The sequence below is a fragment of the Meles meles genome, chromosome 4 (assembly GCF_922984935.1).
Source record: "Meles meles chromosome 4, mMelMel3.1 paternal haplotype, whole genome shotgun sequence".
NCBI classification, from domain to species: Eukaryota; Metazoa; Chordata; class Mammalia; order Carnivora; family Mustelidae; genus Meles; species Meles meles.
Window position 1 is genome coordinate 23,180,435 of NC_060069.1, and position 19,299 is coordinate 23,199,733.

At 34.2% G+C, this 19,299-nt stretch overlaps 1 protein-coding gene across 3 annotated transcripts in view; it reads left to right on the plus strand.

Annotated features, from left to right (window-relative positions):
• Window positions 1–19,299, plus strand: part of ZCWPW2 (zinc finger CW-type and PWWP domain containing 2) — a 136,958-nt gene that overhangs the window by 73,494 nt on the left and 44,165 nt on the right. For all 3 annotated transcript variants that reach the window (XM_046003579.1, XM_046003578.1, XM_046003577.1), the window contains one exon: window positions 7,761–7,875. In XM_046003579.1, coding sequence (XP_045859535.1) covers window positions 7,761–7,875 — 115 coding nt within the window. The remainder of the gene's footprint in view (window positions 1–7,760; window positions 7,876–19,299) is intronic.

Below are 19,299 nucleotides of genomic sequence, written 5' to 3' on the forward strand. Positions count from 1 at the left end.
ACCCCCGCCTGCCTCTGTGCCTTCTTGTGATCTCTCTCTCTGTCAAATAAATAAATGAAATCTGAAAAAAAAAAGATTTATCCTGCCACAACTTCGGGTTATTGTATCTTGATTAACTCTGAGGTGAAGAAGCAATCTTAAAATATAAAGCAACAAAAGATATGAATTTCTGATGGATTGCAGATTTCGTTCCTCTGGCCTTACTGGGTGGATAAACACATGTATTATTTTCCTTGACTTTACCACTCCATGTTAGTGTGTGGTAATAGCACAAACATTATTCAATAAAATGGGACATTCAGTTTCTTCCTCAAATCCTGGGAAATGTAAAAATGATACTAAGTCCTTTCAGTCAGCCAGTAATACTCAAATTGAAACCAGATCATATAGGACAGTAGTTTATAAAGTTTTCAATTTTGGACACAGCTAAGGATTTTCTCAAACACAGGGTACTATCCTCCCTCTCTAACCATCTGTTAGTAGTCTCAAACCTCATCTTTACTCCAAATATTTACATGCTTATTCATCTACCAAGAATACATCTATCAAGAATCATCTTATTTACATTCATAAATTCACACTAATTTTTAGACTGTCTTCCTTCTCTTTCTATGATGATTACTTATTTTTCTTTTTCTATGATGATTACTTATTTCCCCTTCTACCCTAAATTTAATAAACTGATTGAGAAAACTCAAGTTGCCAGAGTATTATAAACATAACAAAGAGCATAGTATTCCTTCTTGGGATCATCGAATTTACTTGAATTTGAAGATGTCCAGCTCTTTCTATGATTTCTTGTGAAGTCATTGATCTTTATCCTTGACTTCATAAGCTTGTAGCACCTTGAAAATTTGCTGAAGAGCTGCCTTTAAAACTTTCTTCTTAAGTATATTTGAAAACTTGTCTATGTTTTGTTTTGTTTTGGGGTGGGAGATAATTTGAAAGTTCTAACATTATTAGATATGTCCAGGTTTTAGTGAAAGACGCGTCTTTAAGACTGTAAAAGGCGAAGACAAATAATTATTTACATGTTGCAAAGGAGGGGCCAAAAGTGACTCGGCAGCCCTTCGTCCAATTTATGCAAGGATATAAAAGGTCAAACATACAGAAATTTCTTGGAGAAAATAATGATATTCTGTGGCATTTTCCCTGCACCTCCTCATGCTCCATCTTGGGAAAAGGAAAGATGTTGATTTTCCTGTATGAGGGATTTTTTGAGAGCTCAATGTGTGTACTCTGGAGCTCGAGCAACACAGCATTCTGGCGGCCAGCTTTCCTCTGAAGAATCTACAGAGTGAGAATATCTCATATCAGGTCTGGCAGCAGAGTGAAAAGAGCTAGAAACACTGAAAATGGTCAGCATTCCCATGGTTTGGGGTATCGATGACATAGACAATGTGGGAAAAAGAATCCGGGTCATGGGAGGGTTCCACCACCAAGATGGCTCTCTGCTCCTTGGCAATCTAGGCAGAACAATGCAGAAAAATGATAATAGGGTGGGGGGTTAAAAGCAACCAGCTAAAAAAAAGACGTCCTCTATTAGGGGAGTTGTTCCTAGTTGGTGAAAATGTTCTCCAAAAACCCACAAGGCACCCCATAATAAAAAACACTTTAAAACCAGAAAGCACCAACCCCAAATTGTGGTAGCAGTCAAAAACATTTTTTTTTTTCAATTTCTTTTCCATTTTCCACACCAATCTTTTCAATCCCAGAGAACCCAGAAGATGTGGGGAGAGACAGAGAAGCACATGGAGGAAAAGGTCTTCCTTTCCATGCCTGAAGTATGCTCCTAGCTTGTGGAGGACAGAAGCTCTAACTTAAACTAGAGTGTAGAATTTTATCTCTTAACATGCGAGTAGGCATTTTAGTTTTTGAAATTCAGGGGACTAAATAACTCTAGGACATTTTTTTACTGGAGAGTTATCAGAAAAGTCACAAGAGCTGCAGTAGATTTCAGGCAAGGGTTAAGAAACCTCTAGATTCCGGTCAATAGAGTGAGTTTGAATGGCAGTTATTTTCTGCTGGAGTTTGAATCCTATTTTCAGTGCCCATTTGGTTCTGAGCAATTCTTTGTTAAATCTGAAGTTAATTATCTTACTTGACTTTTGGCTGAAATGGTAAATGTAAAAGTTTTCATGCCTTTAAAAGGTAATTTTATTAAAAGCAAATTTTTATTTCTTAAGAAAAGGTTGGGGGCGGAGAACAATAGTTTTTGCCTTAGTTTGGACTTAATTCAAGACAGCATTGTTTCCTTTGCTGAATTTTGTCCAAAATGTAAACCTTCAAGCTGAACATTTATGTCACTAAATACTATAGTATTTTAAAATTCGACCTAATCACAATGTTATTACTATAATTCATTCAAGCATGATGTTCATTCATCCTTCACAAACTTTGCCCTAGTAATTAGTATATGGAATAAATGTGTTATATTTGGTGAAATGCTGAGTCTTTATTTCTTTCTTGTCAATCCAGAAGCCTTTCCTTAGCATATTCCAGTTGAAAGATTATGATAATGTCTTAGCTTAGTTTATGAAGATGATTACAAATAACCATTTTTTTGGTAGCTTCTGCAGAAGAATTCCATTTAAGTAACTGTGAATCACTTCAGCATCTCTTGAAAAATATGCAAACTCATTCAGTTGAAAGTTTTATTTTAATTAGAGAAGACATTGCTTGTTCAGGTAGGAAATTTGGGTTTTCAAAATAATTGTCTTGGTGTAATTGACTAATACAGTTAGCTAAAGAAAGAAGCAAAAGTACACATACAGGAAAGAAAAAGAGCAAAGTTACCTTTATTAGTAGATGATTGTTTACCTGGAAAACCCATGAAACTCAAATAAAAAACCATTATAAGCAATAAGAAAATTCAATTATATGGCAATTATAAAATTACTGTACAGAGTAACCAGCGTGAAAATATAAAGGGATAAAAGTTCCCATTTATAATAGCAACAAAACATACCTGATATACTGGAATAAGCTTAAGAAGCATATGTAAGAGCCGTATAAATAAAACTTTGCTACTAAGAGACAGAAAATAAAACCCAAGTAAATATAAAGATAAAATCTTCATCTTGGTTTAGAAAATTAAATATGGAAAGATATCAATTTTCCCTAAATTAATTTTAAAGCAATCTCAATTTTTATAAAGGACTTAAGACGAGTACTAAAATGTACAGGAAAATTAAATACAGAAGAGGGAGTTCGGCCTATAAAATGTAAAATTAAAATAAAACTCTAGTAATTAAAGTAGTTTGGTACTAACAGTGATTCAATAGACAAATAGAACAATATAAGGTCCAAAAACAGACTCCAGAGTTCTTGGAAATATAGCTGGTGGGTAAGGTTATACTCAAATCATTAAAGTTGAATTATTTAATAAATTCTGTGAGTACAAATGGCTAGCTACTTGGGAAAAAAAGTAGAAGTATACCTCATACCTTGCACTCAAATTACTGCTGGAAGGATGAAAGATTTAAATGAACAAAAATGACAATACAAATATCTAAAAGATAAATTGTCAACAGGAGAAGATATTTGCAATACATGTAGCAAAGGATTACTTTTTTAATTTTAAAAATCTCTTACAAACCATTAAGATAAAGACCAATATAATATGAACACAAGACTTAAACAATCATTCTGTAGAAATGAAGGTGACTTAAAAATGTGAAAAATTGATGGATAAGTTCCAGGATCAAATGTACAGCATGGAGACTAAAGTTAATAATACTGTATTATAGACTTGCAAAAAAAAGTGGATCTTAAATGTTCTTACTATATACACAGTCACAAAAGTTGCGTGAGTTTATGAAGGTATTAGCTAACCCTATTTGTGGTAACGATTTTACAACATATATATGTATCCACTCATGTTGTGCTCTTAAATTTACAGTTATATGTCAATTATATCTCAAAGCTGCAAAAGTATTTAAAATTTCTTACAGTTATGAAATTTAAGAAACGAAAATGATAATAAAAAAGAAATACCATATTTCTCTTAAAATATTGGCAGAGATCTAAAAGTTTGGTAACAGAAATGTTCTCCAGGATGTGAGGAAACATACTGTTTATGGTATTAAAAATTGTGACCACCTCATTCAAGAGTGAATTCGCAGTAACTTCCAAAATTTAAAATAGACATACTTCAAACTTAGTAATTCAACATCTAGGAAGTTATTCTTCAGTACACTTTCACATGGGCAAAGTGACCTATGGACAAATTTTTTTATTACAGCATTGTTTCGAATGCTGTATTAAGTATTAGGTATTAGAAATAACCTAAAATGTTCATTATTAGGACATTTGTCAAATAAATAATGATATATACATAGCATATGTATAGATATACATACATATTATTTCCTCATTCCTTTGGTTATCTCTTCCAGTTCCTTGGCTTTAAATACCACATGCATGTGAACAATTCCTAAATTTTATCTACAGTTCTGTTCTCTTTGCTGAATTCCCTTACCACCCACCTCTTGGGATCTCCACTTGGATGTGGCAATAGATATCTCATACTCAATATACCTGAACTCTTGATAGCCTTCTTCTCAGTAGACAGCAAATTTCATCCTTCTACTAGCTCAGTCCAAAAGCCTTAAGTGTCATCTTCTCTTTCCCTTACAACCAGTTTCCAGCTGGACAAAACTTCCTTTTGCTCTACCTTCAGATTATGTCCAGAATCCTACCACTTTTCCCCAGGCGGCTGCCACTACCCTGGTCTACACCACCATCATTTCTTGCCTGGATTATTGCAGTAGCTGGTCGTCTTATATCTACATGCCCCTATATTGTCTATTCTGGTCAAAACAATCAGAGATTGTTTTAAAACATTGAATCGGGCACCTGGGTGGCTCAGTGGGTTAAGCCTCTGCCTTCAACTCAGGTCCCGATCCCAGGGTGTGGGATCGAGCCCCCGCATCGGGCTCTCTGCTCAGCAGGGAACTTGCTTCCCTTCCTCTCTCTCTGCTGGCCTCTCTGCCTACCTGTGATCTCTGTCTGTCAAATAAATAAATAAAATCTTAAAAAAAAAAAAAGCCAAAACTTTATCTTTAAAAAAAAAAAAAGCCAAACCTTTAAAGCTTTTAAAAAAAAAAATATTGAATCAAATCAAATGTTATTCAAGCTCAGAACTGTGGAATGAGGCTCCCGTTTTACTTAGAATAAAAGACAAATTCCCTACAGTGGCCTGAAAGAACCTCCATGATCTGACCCCTGTTAATTTTGTGACCTCATTTCCTGTCACTCTCCTTCTTCATTTAGTGTTAGCCAGCTTGGCTTCTTCAAAGCTTTTTGAATACACTTGTATTCTCCCACCTTAGAGTATTTTTTTCCTTTGCTTGGAGTACTCTTTCTTGGAATATCTATGAGGCTAATTCCCTGACTTCTTTCACATCTTTGCTCAGTGTCACCTTTCCAATGAGAGTTACCCTGACTACTTTATTGCCTTAACTTTTATTTATTACATAGAATTTATAACTTCTTACAACATACTGTAAGCTTTATTGATTTGTTATGCTTATTATAGGTTGTCTGTTTCAGTGCCTGGAATGAATGTCAGCTTTATGCATTTTCTTCAGTGATAGGTCCCAAAGATTTAGAATATGTTGAATCAATCAATAAATGAACTGATCTGCAAGACAAACTGAAAAACTCAAAAGTATATATAACTATTCACAATACTCTGTAAAATGAGCTACATTTATATAAATGATATAAATGTTTGTAGATGCATATGATATCTCTGAAAGACTATGAAAGAAATTGGTAATAATGGGCACCTGTGGGAGAAACATTACCAGGCATGGGTAGCGAGGCACAGTCTATACTTTAGGATTATGCACCTATCATTTCTTTAGTTGTAAAATATAATGCACAGCTGAATCTAATTCTGGAATTCAAAATTCTTTATAAATAGTCTTAATTTTTTTTTCTTTGAAGATGTTTAGTTGTATTACCACTAGATGGCACATATTTACTGATAAATTCTCAAAGAATCTCAAACACAGATTTTTAAGAAAGTGTTTAGTTCCCCAAACTAGCCAAAGTTTACTTTAGCTGTGTACAGTATTGGCTTTTCTCAAGAAATTTCCTTAACGTCAGTCATTTAGTGCCATATCAGCTTCCTAGGCTATTTTTCACTAATTTTTTATTTAGCATCATTATAACATTCGACTGTAGGAGGATCTTAGATTTGCAGACACTAGCTTAGGTATTCTTAGTTTATAGTTTCTGATTTTTTTGCATTGTATCTACCTATATTTTCATTTCTTTTTCGATTAAAGTAATGAAGAAAATGTACATATTCTGTGCACAAAAGTAAATTTAAAATAATAGATTTTTGTTTGATTATATTGTTTGATGGCTTTTATATCAAATCAGTGTCCAACATGCAATTTAACGACCACTTTCTGATTGCTTACATTATGCACAATGAGATTAGACAAATGGGTACTGTGGAGGACACAAAGATGAAATGCTGTTTCTTCCCTCTGTCTTCAGGACCTTTCATTTTATGGGTGGGGGCAGTCATGAATACAAATAACTATAATACAAGTCAGAATGTAGTAAATGATTAAAAGAAAATATTAAGTGTAATGGGAACAGATGGCTTATATTAATTTAGGGATTTTAGAAATAAGGTGGAATTTGAAAAGAGCTTTAAATATATAGATGGTTTCATTCTCTGAATGAACCAAATAAGGTGTTACATAGATTTACATTTCTGTATAAAGTGAATTACATATCTGATCATTATATGCAAGTGGTAAATATGGAATTATGCAATAAAAACCTGTATTCTTTTTGATGGTAAAGTTTCCAAAAATAAAATGGTGATATGGCATTTTATAAATTATAACATTTATAAAAGCATTATAAAAAAAATTTCAGGCAAATTCTGGGTACCTGGTTGGCTCAGTCAGTAGAGCATGCAGCTCTTGATCTTGGGGTTGTAAGTTCAAGCCCCAGGTTGGGCATAGAGATTACTTAAAAATTAAAAAAAAAAAAATCTCTTTAGGCATATTCTAAAATAACACTGGAAAAATTATTGGACCAGATAATTTTTGTAGTCATTTTTAGCACAGAGACTTTTTTACTCTTGTTTCTGTTTTCAAAATATTTTTAAAATTACTTTATATGTAGAAAAAGTACTGAATTCAAGTAGAATAACATTTATTGTGTGCTTAATAGGCCAGAAAACTGCCATCTATTATTTCACTTAATACTTATGAAACTTTATGATGAATATACTGTTATCCACATTTTACAGATGAAGAAATTGGGGCAAAAGTTTAAGGAACTTGTATGAATATTTCACCTGCCTGTCATAACACAAAAGCTGGATGTGAATAGAATTAATTTTCTGACAATAAGAAGCCTGGCTTTTCATTTTCTACCACTTCAGGATCATTGCTCTTAAAAGAGAATCAAATTATTCTAATAAGATGTATTAATACTGACTACTTTGTTACATTGGTGGTCTTTTTGTGACTTTTTAAAGTGTGAGATGAATCATATTAAAATATTATCTTAGTGAATCAAGAATCTGACCCTTTGACTTTTAATGTACAAGATTTCCCCAACCTTGGTATACTCTAAAATCATAATAATCATATATAAAAGTCCAAGTAATATATGGTATAACGCTTAAATCAGATTAATTCCAGCTCAACAGCTAAATCAAGTAGATATTAAGACAAAATAATATGTTTAGAAATGAGTCTCACTATTTTTCTGTGTTTCTTTAGCCAGAAAAATGTAAGAAAAAAAAGAAATGGTATAAAAGTGCACTACAAGAAGCCCACCTCCTCTATGGATATTCCCATGAGCGAAGACTGGAAATGTGCCGCCTATCCAAACAGGGTATATGAGATTTTTTATTCTTTACCACCCCACTATGAGGATTTATTCAGATGCACACTTTCCAAAATATATTTGCACGTTTTTAAAAAAAAAATCTCTTTCTCTTCATGGGGATATAATATATCTTTGTCCCCTGAAAAAAAATTTTTTGTATGGATTAATAGTATGTATTTTGCCCTTTGAAACTGTTTTCAGTGACTAAACATACATTCTATTTAAATACAAGGGTTTTCTTTTTTTTTTTTCAGTATTTAAATTTATTTATTTTTTCAGCGTAACAGTATTCATTGTTTTTGCACAACACCCAGTGCTCCATGCAATACGTGCCCTCCCTATTACCCACCTAAATGCAAGGGTTTTCATTAGCACTTCTATCATCTTCTTTATCCTTCAACTATCTACATAAGTTCTCTTGTGTATTTCAAAGTATATATTTCAAAATTAGAAACTGTGGCCTTAAAATATATTTCTGGGGTGAAACTTTCACTTGCATGTGCTGCATTCTTTCAGAACAAAGTGTTTTTCAAAATGTGTTTGTTTTTAAAGAAATTCAAGGCAGAGATAAAAACAATCTTTAACTTTTTTAATGAGGTGAAAAAATATGGTAAGATTTCAGATCATTTTCAGAGAAAGTTCTCTTGAATCATAAACATTATGGTTTGTACATAGCTTTTTAAATGGATTCATCATAGGAATTATAGTAGGTAGGACACACTTTTAACTCAATATGTCTGTCAGAAAAAATGATGATTTTGAATAAACTTAAATATGTTCTTAGTGATAATAATTATCATCTTAATTTCTAAAATGATCATCTTAAGTTCTAAAATAGATTATGGTAAGCATGACATTTTTTTTCTTTTTGGAATTTAATAAATATTTTTTAAAACTTAGATGTGAGAACATTTTATTTGGGAAAAATTTAAATATTAACTTAGCTACCTAAGTTCAGATTTTAAAATAAATAAGTAGATTTAAAGGTAGTGGAAAAGAATGACAAGCCCATTACTCTGGTTTACTCTGAAACTGAGAAAAGAGACATTTATTACCATAAATGTGATTTTATTCCTTGTGCTGAAAATATGTCTTAGTTTATTATCAGTAATGGTTGAACTCACTGTATTGACAAGCATACAATTGTATGAGTATACATTTTTCTTGTATAACCAAAATAAACTTTGAAATACTAAGTTTTTTAGTTTTTAATATGAATATCTTGAAGTAATATAGTCAGGTTTTTTTTGTTTGTTTGTTTATTTTCAGCGTAACAGTGTTCATTGTTTTTGCACCACACCCAGTGCTCCATGCAGTACGTACCCTCCCTATTACCCACCACCTGCTTCCTCAACCTCCCACCCCCCCCCCCCGCCCCTTCAAAACCCTCTGGTTGTTTTTCATAGTCCATAGTCTCTCATGGTTCATCTCCCCTTCCAGTTTCCCTCAACTCCCTCTCCTCTCCATCTCCCCTTGTCCTCCGTGTTCTTTGTTATGCTCCACAAATAAGTGAGACCATATGATACTTGACTCTCTCTGCTTGACTTATTTCGCTCAGCATAATCTCTTCCAGTTCCGTCCATGTTGCTACAAAAGTTGGGGATTCATCCTTTCTGATGGAGGCATAATACTCCATTGTGTATATGTACCACATCTTCCTTATCCATTCATCCGTTGAAGGGCATCTTGGTTCTTAGTCAGTTATTTTTTAAAGTTTATTATAACCATTTCACATTAGCAGTAGACACACTCAATAAATGTGGAACTATGTCTTTGTTGTTGTTGTAGGTGCTAGCATATTTATGTATGGGTCCTTTGACATTCTTGCTTATCTAGAGAATATGGAGAGGGGTTATTTCTCATTGGTTTTGCAGCAGACCCATTTTCTTGTTGAAAATCTGATGATTCTTGCATGCAGAATTTGATGTAATTCAGTCTGATTATAGACAGTCCTATGCCTAAAGACTTGATTCTTGTCCCTGAAGAAGCCAGAATGAAAGGGCATGAAGACACTTCCAGGAATTCAGCCTTTGCCATAATGGACTACTATCTCCAAAATAGACACTGTAGTCCTTTCTTAGTTTCCAGGGTAAACTCTAATACATATTCAGCTTATTACTATGTTTCAAAGTTATTTTGAGTGGTAAGTAGCCATTATTCAGATATTTTACAAAAATCTTTTTTTCTTTTTTTATTTTACAAAAATCTTAACAGAAAAACAACCTATTTCACCCCAGCAACTTTGAGGACTTCTTTAACCCAAAATGTCTTCTTCCAACCCAGAAATAATGACTAGTAATTTCATGGCCTAAATTCTTCCTACCCTACAGAAACTGGCACACTATTATATTTGATGTAGCTCTTTCATTGTTGAAATCTTCAAGGTCAGTAAATTATATGTAAAAAATATAGACCCATTTCATATGGTAAGGGGATGTTTAGTTTTATGAGAAACTGCTGACCTATCTTCCAAAGTAGCTGCATCATTTTTTCATTCCCACCAGAAATGAATGATAGTTCATGTTCCACATAGTTGCCAACATTTGGTGTTGTCAGTATTCTGGATTTTGGCCATTCCATTAGGTCTGCGGTGGTACCTCATTGATGTTTTCATTTGCCATTCTCTAATGACATGATAATGAACATCCTTTCATATGCTTATTTGCCATCTATAAATCTTCTTTGGTGAGGTATCTGTTTATTGCCTGCTTTTTAATTTAGTTGCTTATTTTCTTATTGTTGAGTTTTAAAAATTCTTTGTATACTTAGAGCAGCATTATCAACAATAGCCAAACCATGAAAAGAGCCCAAATGTCCATTGACTAATAGATGGATAAAGCAGATGTGGTATATATCTACAATGGAATATTACTCAGCCATCAAAAAGAATGAAATCTTATCACTTGCTTTGGTGTGGATGGAACTAGAGTATGTTATGCTAAGTGAAATAAGTCAGTCAGAGAAAGACAAATACCATGTGAGCTTAGTCATATGTGGAATTTAAGAAACAAAACAGATGAATACATGAGAGGGGGGAGAAAGAGAGAGGAAGGGAAACAAACCATAAGAGACTCTTTCTTTTGAACATTGCAATTTCTTTTTTTTTTTTTAATGTTTTATTAGTCACCATATAGTATTAGTTTTTGATGGAGTGTTCCAAGATTCATTGTTTACTTATTAACACCCAGTGCTCCATGCAATATGTGCCCTCCTTAATACCCATAGCCAGGCCAACCCATCCCCTCATCCACCTCCCCTCTAAAATCCTCAGTTTGTTTCTCGGAGTCCACAGTCACTATAAGAGACTCTTAATGATAGAGAACAAACTGAGGGTTGATGGAGGGAGGTGGGTGGGGCATGGGATTAAGGAGGGCATTTGTTCTGATGAGCACTAGGTGTTGTATGTAAGTGAAGAATCACTGTATTCTACTCCTGAAATCAATATTGCACTGTGTATTAGCTAAGTAGAATTTAAATCTGGGAAAAAAAAAAGAGAGAAGCAAAAAAAAAAGTTCTTTGTATATTTCAGATAATGGTCCTTTGTCAGATATTTTGTAAATACTTTTTTCCAATCTGGATTATCTTCTCATTTACTTGATAGTGTTCTTTGCAGAGTGGAAATTTTAATTTTAATGGAATCCAGCTTATTAATTATTTCTTTTGGGGATCTTGCCTTTGATGTTATATCTGAAGTCATCTGCATACCCCAGGTCATCTACATTTTCTCCTATGTTGCCTGCTAGGAGTTTTATAGTTTTACATTTTTCATTTAGATATGTGATTTTGAGTTAATTTTTGTGAAAGGTGTAAGGTCTTATCTAGATTAAGCTTTTTGACATGTAGATATCTAGTTGTTCAATCTGTTTCTGAGCTCTCTATTCTATTCCATTGATGTGGGTTTTTTTTATTCTTTTCCCAATATTACATTGCTATGATTATTGTAGCTTTAGAGTAAGTCTTAAAGTCAGGTAGGGCGAAGTCCTCTGACTTTGTCCTTCAATATTGTGTTGGCTATTCTAGATCTTTGTCCTTTCATATGAACTTTATTTTTTTATTTTTTAATTAACATATAATATACAGGTCCGTGAATCATCAGTCTTACACAATTCATAGCACTCACCATAGCACATACCCTCCCCCACTTTAGATTGAGTTTGTTGATATCCACAAAATAACTTTTGGGATTTTCATTGAGATTACACTGAATCTTTAGATCGAATTGGAAAGAACTGACATCTTGACAATACTGAATCTTCCCATCCATAAATATAGAATATACCCAAATTTGTTTAGTTCTTTGATTTTGTTCATCAGTTTTGTAGTTTTCCTCATATAATCTTGTCCATATTTTGTTAAATTTTGCCTAAGTATTCCACTTTGGGGGGGTGGGCACTAGTGTAAATGGTAATGTGTCTTTAATTTCAAATCCTGCTTTCTCAGTTTGGTAAATAGGGAAGTGATTGACTTTTGTTTGTTAATCTTGTGCCCTCAATCTTGCTATTATCACTTATTTGTTCCAGGAGTATTTTTTTTTTTTTTATTCTCTTTTGGATTTTCTACATGGATGATCGTGTCATCTACTAAGAAAGCTTTTTTCCCTCGTATTGCATTAGCTAGGAGTTTCAGTACAATATTGAAAAGAGTGGTGAGGTGGGAAGATCTTTGACTTATTCCTAATCTTAATGGAAAAGATTTGAGTTTCTCACCAGTAAGTATAATGCTAGCTGTAGGATTTTTATAGATTCTCCTTATCAGATTGAGGAAATTTCCCTTTATTCCTAGCTTGCTGAGAGTTTTTATCATGAATAGGTGTTAGATTTTGTCAAGTGCTTTACCTGCCTCTATTGATCTAATCATGTGACTTTACTTTTTTAACCTGTTGATGTCACAGATTACATTAATTGATTTTGAATATTGAATCAGTCTTGTATACCTCAGATAAACCTCACTTGTTTGTGGTGTCTAATTCTTTTTATATATTGTGTTTGATTTGTAATATTTTATTGAGGATTTTTCCATCTATATTCATGAGAGAAATCAATCTGTAGTTTTCTAGTAATGTCTTTATTTGGTTTTGGTGTACTGGCTTCCGTGAGTGAATTAGGAAGTATTCCCTCTGCTTCTATCTTCTGGAAGAGTTTATAGAGAATTGATATAATTTGTTCCTTAAATGGTTGGTAGAAATCACCATTGAACCCATCTGTGCTTGGTGCTTTCTGTTTTGGAAGGTTATTATATTAATTTAATTTTATAAAAAGATACAGATTATTTATTCTTGTGTGACTCTTGGCAGATTGTGTCTTTTAAAGAATTGGTCCATTTCATCTAGGTTATCAGATTTGTGGACATAGAGATATTTATGGCACTTCTTTATTATCCTTTTAATATCTTGGGATCTGTAATGATGCCCTCAGTGTCATTTTTGATATTAGTAATTTATGTTTTCTCTCTTTTTTCCTTGTTAGACTGGCTAGAGTCTTGATTTCATTGATCTTTTTAAAGAAACAGTTTTTGGTTTTATTTCCTGCATTAATTTCCTATTTTTTCTTCTATTGATTTCTGCTCTAGTTTTAATTTCTTTTGTTTACTTCATATTTAACTTGCTTTTCTTTTTCTAGTTTCCTAAGGTGGAAGTTCAGCTTATTGATTTTTAGGTCTTTGTTCTTTCATAATATTTGCATTTTAATGCTATAAATTCCCCTCTAAATACTGCTTTCACTGCGTCTTGCAAATTTTGATAGACTCTATTTTCATTTTCATTTAGTTTAAAATACTTTTAAATTTCTCTTAAGATTTCTTCTTTGAGGGGCGCCTGAGTAGCTCAGTGGTTTAAAGCCTCTGCCTTTGGCTCAGGTCATGATCTCAGGGTCCTGGGATCCAGCCTCACATCGGGCTCTCTGTTTGGCGGCGAGCCTGCTTCCTCCTCTCTCCCTCTCTCCCTGCCTCTCTGTCTACTTGTGATCTCTGTCTGTCAAATAAATAAATAAATAAATCTTAAAAAAAAAAAAGATTTCTTCTTTGATCTATATGTTATTTAGGAATGCATTGTTTAATCTCCAAGTATTTGGGATTTTCTAGTTATCTTTCAATTTTTCCATTCTAGTTTAATTCTGCTGTGGTCTGAGAGCAGACTATTGTATGTTATCTATTTTTTTTAATGAATTAATAACTTTATGGCCCAGAACATAGTCTGTCTTGGTGAATGTTCTAAGTGAGCATGAGAAGAATGTATATTCTGCTGTTGCTGGATTAAGTAGTCTATAGATGTAGATTATATTCAGTTGATTGCCATTCATTGATTGATGGTGTTGAGTTCAACTACAGTGGTTTCCTCTTATCTGCACTTTTGCTTTCCATGGTTTCAGTTATTCGTGGTCAGCCGTGGTCTGGAAGCAGATGATCCTCCTTTGATGCATCATTAGAAGGTCAATAGTAGTCTAACCCTACGTGACAATGCCTGGGTCATTTGCCTCATTTCATCTCATCATGTAGGCATTTTGTCTCACATCTTAACAAGAAGGATAAGTATAGTACAATAAGATATTTTGAGAGAGTTAGGGACCCATTCACATAACTTTTGTTACAGTAATTGTTATAATTGTTCTTTTCATTAGTTATTGTTGTTAATCTCTTACTCTGCCTAATTTATAAATTAAACTTTATCATAACTATGTATATATAGGAAAAACAGTACATATACGGGTTTATTACTATCTATGGTTTCAGGCATCCACTGGGGATCTTGAAATCTATCCCCCCACAAATAAAGGGGAACTACTGAATGTCATTACTGATTTTCTGCTTGCTGGACCTGTTCATTTCTGCTGAAGTCTCCAATTATAATAGTGAGTTCATCTATTTCTCCTTGAGTTCTATCAATTTTTGTGTTACATGCCTTGACACTGTGTTGTTACACACATTCATATTAATAATCATTATGTCTTCCTGGAGTAATGATGACTTTGTTATTAGGTAATGCTCCTCTTTATCCCTGATAACTTTGCTTGCTTTGAAGCCTGCTCTGTCTGAAATTAATATAGGTACTCTTATTAAAATAGCTTTCTTTTTGAAAAAATAAATAAAATGGAAAAAAAATAGCTTTCTTTTGATTAGTGTTAACATGGTATATCCTTCTGTATCTTTTTACTTTTAACCTCTGTGTCTTTATACTTAAATTGAGTTTTTTTGTAGATAGCATATAATTACTCCACTCTGATAGTCTTTGTTTCTTAACTAGTATATTAGACCATTGAAATTTAAAGTGGTTATTGATAGAGTTGGATTAATAGCTACCATTTGTGTTACTGTTTTCTATTTGTTTTCCTTTTTCTTTGTTCCTTTTTCATTTACTCTTCTTTTGCCTTTTGTGTTTTTGTTTGTGTGTTTGTTTAGAGAGGGAGAGAGAGACACAGCGGTATAGAGGAGGAGGGAGAGGGAAAGAGAGAATCTTAAGCAGGCTCCATGAGCATGGAGCCTGATATCACAATCCAGAGATCATGACCTGAGCCAAAATCAAGAGTCAGACACTTAACTTACTGAGCCACCAAGGCACCTCATCTTTTTATAGGTTTTTTTCCTCCACCTTTTTGGTTTTAATTGAGTATTTTATATGATTTTATTTCCTCTTTTATCATATCAATTGTGCTTTCTTTTTAACTTCTTTAGGGAGAAAAATTTTAGGAAAAATGGTTTTCCTAAATTCAACACACTGTTGCCATTATTATTTTGAACAAATAGTTTTCAGTTAGTTAAAGAATAAGAAAAATTAAAGTTTATATTTTACTTTCACTTAGTCATTCTCTGATGCTCTTCCTTTTTGTCGACCCAAGTTTCTATATCATTTTCCTTCTCTCTTTTAACATTTCTTGCAAGGTAAGTCTACTGGTAACAAATCAATTTCTCAAGTTCTCTCAAGTGTATTTGCCTTTATTTTGAAGGATAATTGCACAGTGACCAGAGTTCTAATTTGGTGTTTTTTCCTCCTAACACTAATCACTCCACTCCACTCCACTCCAAAACTCCACCCTCCTCTTGTTTGCATGGTTTCTGAGAGGACCTGAATGAAATTCTTGCTCCTTTATTGATAAAGCAGCGCGTACCACCAGGCTTCTTTCAAGAATTTTTCTTTAGCTTTGGTTTTCTATCTTTAGCTTTTATTCTGCTTATTGTTCTCTGAGCTTCCTGGATCTTGATTTGGTGTCTGACATTCATTTGGGGGAACTTCTCTGTCATTATTGCTTCAGGTATTTCTCCTGTTCCTTTCTATTTCTTTTCCTTCTTGTATTCCAGTTACACATATATTATATTTCTGGGGTTTTCCCATAGATCTTGAATATCCTATTCTTTTTTTCCCAGTCTTTTTTCTCTGTGCTTCCAGTTTTAGAAGTTTCTATTTTATATATCATCAAACACACAGATTGTTTCCTCAGCTATGTCCAACCAATGAAACTGTGAAAGGTATTCTTCATTTTTGTTATAGCATTTTTCATCTCCAGCATTTCTTTTTTAATTATTATTTCTTAGAATTTCTATCTCCCTGGGGTGCCTAAGTGGCACGGTAGGTTAAGCTTCTGCCCTTGGCTCAGGTTCCAACCCTGCATCAGGCTCCTCAGCAGAGAGTCTGCTTCTCCCTCTCTCTCTGCCCCTGCCCCCCAGTGATGCTCATGCTCTCTCTCTCTCAAATAAATAAATAAATAAAATCTTTAAAAAAAAAAAAAAAAGAATTTCCATCTCTCTGCTTACAGTACCCATTTGTTCTTGAATGTTCCCTACTTTAACATTGGAGACTTTGAATTTAAAATGACTATGTTTAATATACTCAGTCTGATCTTTCCAACATCTAGGACATATATGGGTCTGTTCTTGATGCTTGATGCTTGCTCTGGCACTTCAAATTGCTTTTTGCCTTGTAGTATGCCTTGTTTTGTGTATATATATATTTTTTTTTAAATATTTATTTATTTATTTATTTATTTATTGCAGAGAGGCAAACATGATGTACCGGGTGAAAGAAACTCTGATACATAGGCCTTTACAAGTGTAGTGGTGAGGCATGTGGGGCTGGGGCAGGCAGTCTATAGTTCTCCGATTAGGTCTCAGTCCTGGACTTTGAACTGCACAAGTGCTTCTCACCTTTTCTATCCCCTTACGTGGCACACGACAGTTAAAGGGGAGCTAGAGTTGGATATTCCCCTTGCCCCACATGGAAAACTACAGCAGGCTAGATTTGTTTCCTTCCCACTAGTTAGGCTCTGAAAAAAACCACAGTAGATTAGGCTCTGGTAAAATAGTTTCTCTTGAGGGCAAACTGCTAAGAACTGAATGCCCTAGCATTTTTCAAAAAGGTTCCTTTTTTCCCCCACTGAGGAAGCACAAAGGTATTTTTCTCCAGTCTTCACTATGAGAACCTGATAGAACTCCTGTAGGTAAACTCACAAAACTGTGCTTCCCTCCTGCATGACTGGGTCCCCCTAGAATTTCTATCTCTCAGCTTGTTCACATTGAGGCTCCAGCAATGCCTCAATTACAGTTCATGTGTTCTTACCCCAGCACTAGTTCCTGTGGAGGTTTCTGCTCCATTAAGTTGTGATTCTTTGTAGTCACCTGTCTCCAAATTTGGGGGCAGCGGTTTGCTCTGTGACCTCACTTCTCTAAGGGAATCTAAGAAGAGTTATTGATTTTCAATTTGTTCAGCTTTTTACTTGTTGTGAGGATGGAGGGTGACTTCCAAGCTCTTTACATGCCAGATAGGCAACTGGACTGTCCTCTACCTTTTTAAGAAAATGCTTTCTTTCAGGTGTCATCTTTAAAGAAACGTAGACTCCCCTCCCCAATGTCCATAGCCCGCTCCCCAAGAGACTATGGACTCTGAAAAACAACCTGAGGGTTTTGAAGGGTCAGGGGTGGGAGGTTGGGGGAACAGGTGGTGGGTGATGGGGAGGGCACGTTTTGCATGGAGCACTGGGTGTTGTACAAAAAGAATGAATACTGTTACGCTGAAAAAATTAATAAAAAGGGAAAAAAAAAAAAAAAGATGTATTTATCCAATACTCTGACCAGGAAGGGTAAACCTATTGTCACATGCCCCTGAATTCTAATAGACCATCTGGCAAAAATAAAGTTGACAATTTATTTTTTTTTCTTCAAAAAAAAAAAAAATAAAATAAAATAAAGAAACGTAGACTGACACATTTTCTGAGGCCATGAATGGACAAGCTTTAAAAATTTATTTTTTAAAAAGAAACCATTGATTTGTGTTAATATTTGTACTCCTCTCTAATATGCTTGTAAATTAAAAAAAATTTTAACATCTGTTTTGAGTCATGAGGCATAACCACCTCTACTGACTTGGAACATTTTCACTTTTTACCTGCAGCTCCTTTTTTGCACTTTAAAACTATGATGTGGCTATAGCCCAAAAATGGAGTAAAGGCCCTTTTAATTATCCAGATCTACATTTCCTGTTAACTGCTTTTCACTCTGTGTGAGGGTCCCTACATGCAGAGATTTCTGAAGGGAGGAAATTAAACCTTTCTCACTAGGGAAAATTTGGCTCTTAGAAAGTGTTTAATGTTGCTGAAGTTGAACATGGACTTACTGTTATTAATAGAAAAAATGCTAATGATTGTAATGTTTCTCAGCATTACATCAGACTTTCTCCCTTTGGCAAATCCCTTTGAAAATCAGAGTGGTTGTTGATACTTCCCAAAACACTTCTGTGTTGCACTGGGAGATGGTTGTATAACCTTTCAACATAAAAAGTTCCTAAAAAAAAATCTTAAAAAAAAAAAAAAAAAGAAAAAGAAGGCTTTGAGATGCCTGGGCGACTCAGTCTGTTAAGCATCTGCCTTCGGCTCAGGTCATGATCCCAAGCGTCCTGGAATCGAGTCCCACATAGGGTTCCTTGCTCAGTGGGAAGCCTGCTTCTCCTTCTCTCTCTCTCTGCCTGGCGCTCCCCTACTTGTGTTCTATCTCTCTCTGACAAATAAATTTTTAAAATCTTTAAAAACAAAAACAAAAAGTTCCTGGAACAGCAGTTTGGGTTTTGTTTTTTTTTAAAGATTTTAAAAACAAAAACAATGCTGGGGGGAGGTGGGATTGGGAGAGGGGGAGGGGGCTATGGACATTGGGGAGGGGAGGCGAACCATAAGAGACTATGGACTCTGAAAAACAACCTGAGGGTTTTGAAGGGTCAGGGGTGGGAGGTTGGGGGAACAGGTGGTGGGTGATGGGGAGGGCACGTTTTGCATGGAGCACTGGGTGTTGTGCAAAAAGAATGAATACTGTTACGCTGAAAAAAAATAAATAAAAAAAAAATAAAAATAAAAATTAAAAAAAAAAAAAAAAAAAAAAAAAAACAAAACAAAAAGTTCCTGGAACAGCAGTTTGGGTTTTTTTTTTTTTTTAAAGATTTTATTTATTTATTTGAAA